Source organism: Propithecus coquereli, unplaced genomic scaffold (assembly GCF_000956105.1).
Source record: "Propithecus coquereli isolate 6110/MARCELLA unplaced genomic scaffold, Pcoq_1.0 Scaffold502, whole genome shotgun sequence".
Classification (NCBI taxonomy): Eukaryota; Metazoa; Chordata; class Mammalia; order Primates; family Indriidae; genus Propithecus; species Propithecus coquereli.
This window is the reverse complement of record NW_012150864.1, coordinates 1,014,015-1,017,413: the sequence shown is the minus strand read 5'-3', so window position 1 is coordinate 1,017,413 and position 3,399 is coordinate 1,014,015. Positions and strand designations below refer to the sequence as shown.

Below are 3,399 nucleotides of genomic sequence, written 5' to 3'. Positions count from 1 at the left end.
CTGGTGTTCACGCAGCTCTCATGGGGATAACATGAGGATCAGGAAACGTGATGCTGGGGAAACACTGGTACAAAGCTGCACACAGTGCGAGTGTCATTAGATGGTGCCCTGTTGCCACTGGAATGGTCCAAACCAAAAGAACCTGAATCTGGTGACGTTTAAAAGAAAAGCAACTGGGCTTCTAAGATTGGCTGTGGCTCCTCTTAGAGACAGTGCCCGAAGGGAATTCAAAACCACTATTTCAGGGAAAGAAATGAGAAATGTGGTATTGGACCATTATTACAAGCAACACATAATTTCATAGCCTGATTGTTATGCTGTTTCTTACCTTGGACTTTGAACTCAATTGCATCAAATTAAAGTACACACAGACAAAGGTAGGCTTCTCATTGTTTACGTTTATTGTGCCTATTATGAAAAACAAAGCACAGCATTCCAGTAGCAAAGAAGGCTGCTTCAGGGTGTGTAGAGGGAAGGCTTTCTGGGGGTTATCTGGCTGTAGGGCACTAAGGGGTGAGGCTGGAAGCTGCCTGCTGTCTACACTGAGGCCGTGATGTGATGACCTGGGTTGGCTGGAGGTGCTGGTGGAGACTGCGGAGAGAGTTGTGCTAAAGGCTGCCCTGAGCAACTCACTGTTGTTACAGGATGAAGTTTTCTGTTTGCCACTGGTTTGAAAAACCACCACCAAATAATGACATAATAGAATAACACACATGGAAGCTAAAATAGCCCAAATCCAGAAAGCAAGCCCAGCTAGATCCTCAGCAGACACTTTTGGGGACAATAAATGATGAAGAGAAGACGAACCCTTTGTGCCACGATCTCTTAGGATCTCGTCCCACTGCAGCAGACAGCTGTTCTTCCAATCAGACAGAAGACGATGACCCCAAAATAAACCACACTCTTGAGGAGCAGGAGGAGGTAGGTGTAGTACGCAGAGGTATTCGTGAGCTGCAGCAACAGTTCATCTAGGAGAAGCCGTTGAATTAGTTCACTGTTCTTTTGGCAGGCCAGGACATACTAATGGGGAGGGGTTCCCAGGCATTTATTTCTGATGATCTACATTGAACTGACATCCCATGACCACTGAAATCTGAAAGTAAATATATACCACTACCACCACTAACTTCAAAACCAAGAGCAAGACAACTCATAATTCAGCTTGCACGTTGATTAACAACCTCTGCTGAATTCACTGAGAATATTCCAAAATATTAAAAATAAGGTTTCATTTTTAATGAATGAGTACAACAGTGAATAAAAATATTTGTCATAAATATGTTTCAGAATTTTTTCAATTTCTTCACCCCCAATATGTCTGTAATAATAATAGATAATATTAATTAACCACTAAGTGTGAAACACTATTCTGAGATATCTGGATGTAAATCTTTAATCTTATTTGATCTTTATAACAACCTATGAGAGAGAGACAGAGACATTCCGTTCATTGCCATTTGCAAATAAAGAAACTGAGGATAGTGAGAGAAAGAATTTGCCTGATGACATACATTTAGCAAATGCCAGAACCCAGATTGCAACCCAAGTAACCTGACTTTAAAGAACAGAACATATTCTTATCTACTAGTAGTTGCAAGTGCAATAAACACCCCAAACATCAAAAGGTTAAGCATAAAGTTGAATTGCTGGTATAGAAGCATCTGAGCCATTGCGAATTGTGCATGTGAAGAGATCTCTCTCTAGGAAGAGAGCAATCTAAGGAAATTTGGTGGTGCTTATAGCAAGAAGGGTGGAAGCTTTTAGTAAAGAGGGCACTATGAAAAAATACCATAAAGTGGTTAATCGACATTCTCTGAGCTGTGCGTTGGTTGTGGCACACTCACCTGTCCTTCCTAAATGTCTATCGTTGTGGCTATGATATTATTGGGTCACTGCACTTAATATCCTTTGAAGTTTTGCAAGAAATATGTGATGTCAAGGAGTGAGTAAAGGCTACTCAATGAGACATGAGGCTGAATGTCTTCCTGTGGAAATTTCCATTTTACATGCTCTGTCATCACAGAGTCGGAACTTCAGAAACATTAGGCCTTGGTGTGGAAAGGAAGCTCAAGAAGTGATGTGTTCATAACTCCCTGTGCTTGGTCACATCAAGTGTTATTGCCGCCCCACCTTGCGTAGTGTGGCAGCTGAAATCCAGGGCCCCCTTGAGACTGGGGACAGAGCAAAGTTGAGCAGGGCTGGAGCCAATGCTTCCAGTCACATGCTTTGTGCATAGACGGGAGAAAGGGCCAGAACCAGCACTGATTCTGTGCCTGCTAAATGAGGTGCCCTATGGCAGACCTTTCACATCTGTGCCCTTGTCGCTTCAATAACTGTGAGTTTGGTGTAATTATTCTCAGCTGGAAGATGAGAAAAGCATTACTCACAAAATGTCAGTCACTTACCCATATCCATGCAACTAATCATTAAAAAATCTAGGGTTAGACCAGTCTGTGGTCTCTGAAGCCCGTGTACCTGCCCACCCCCACAGTATATCCATGGTGTCTCAGGGCCCTGGCTTTGGAATTTATTGCTATGTGACTACATTGTAGAGAAGGAATAGAGAACTTAATAAGTGTATGAACTGTTCATACCATAGTCTGATTTGAAACCCCAGATCTAGCTGTGTGACATGCGTAAGGGACCTAAATCATTTTAGCTCACTGCCTCATCTACAAAATGGAAGAAAAAACATTGTACTAACTCATAGGAGTGTTACAAGAATTAAACAAGAAAATGTATGTAGAACACAGCCCAAGGCCTGCTGTATAAAAACCACTTCATAAGTCAGTAAGTACTAGTTCCTATTATTAGCTACTAGCAAGGACCAAAGACTAAAAACAAAAAAAAACAAAAAAAAAAAATCTGGAAGCAAGTTGGTAGCATATTTTCCGCAGACATTAGGAAACAAAAAAGAGAGATGAAATGAAATCCACTTGGTAAAATAGTCCAGAGCATAGCACTGTACCCTCTAATTTGCAGTCATCTCACACCTAAAGCAGCAGTTTGCTATATTAATATGACTCCTAGGAAATAATCGACTAATTTAAAATATCATACTCAGTCTCTTCTGCAATACCCAGCCATTCTGATTTTTCATTCCAGGAAGTTCAAAAGTTAAGATGATCAGGAGGAAAAAAAACACAAAAACTTACCGCTTTCATCTTGCACACAAGGAACAGCGGTGACAACTAGAAGAAATGAGAGCAAGTACTGGTCAATTGTTCATGTCCATTATTTGACAGGATGTGTATGTGTATATGTGTGTATATATATGTATATAAATAAATATATGCTTTATTTGTTACTTTTACTATATGACTCTTTTATTTAAGCCTTCTGAAATAATTGGTGGTAAGATGTGGAATATAAATAAATATATGTAAAATAAAAATTTCT

The 3,399-nt window shown here is 40.2% G+C and overlaps 1 gene segment (V, D, J or C); it reads right to left on the bottom strand.

The window, feature by feature from the left end:
* Positions 1-403: 403 nt before the first annotated feature.
* The window catches only part of LOC105820059, a 70,084-nt gene continuing 67,088 nt past the window's right edge, over positions 404-3,399 (bottom strand). The window contains 2 exon segments of the C gene segment in view: positions 404-968; positions 3,156-3,191. Coding sequence covers positions 826-968; positions 3,156-3,191 — 179 coding nt within the window.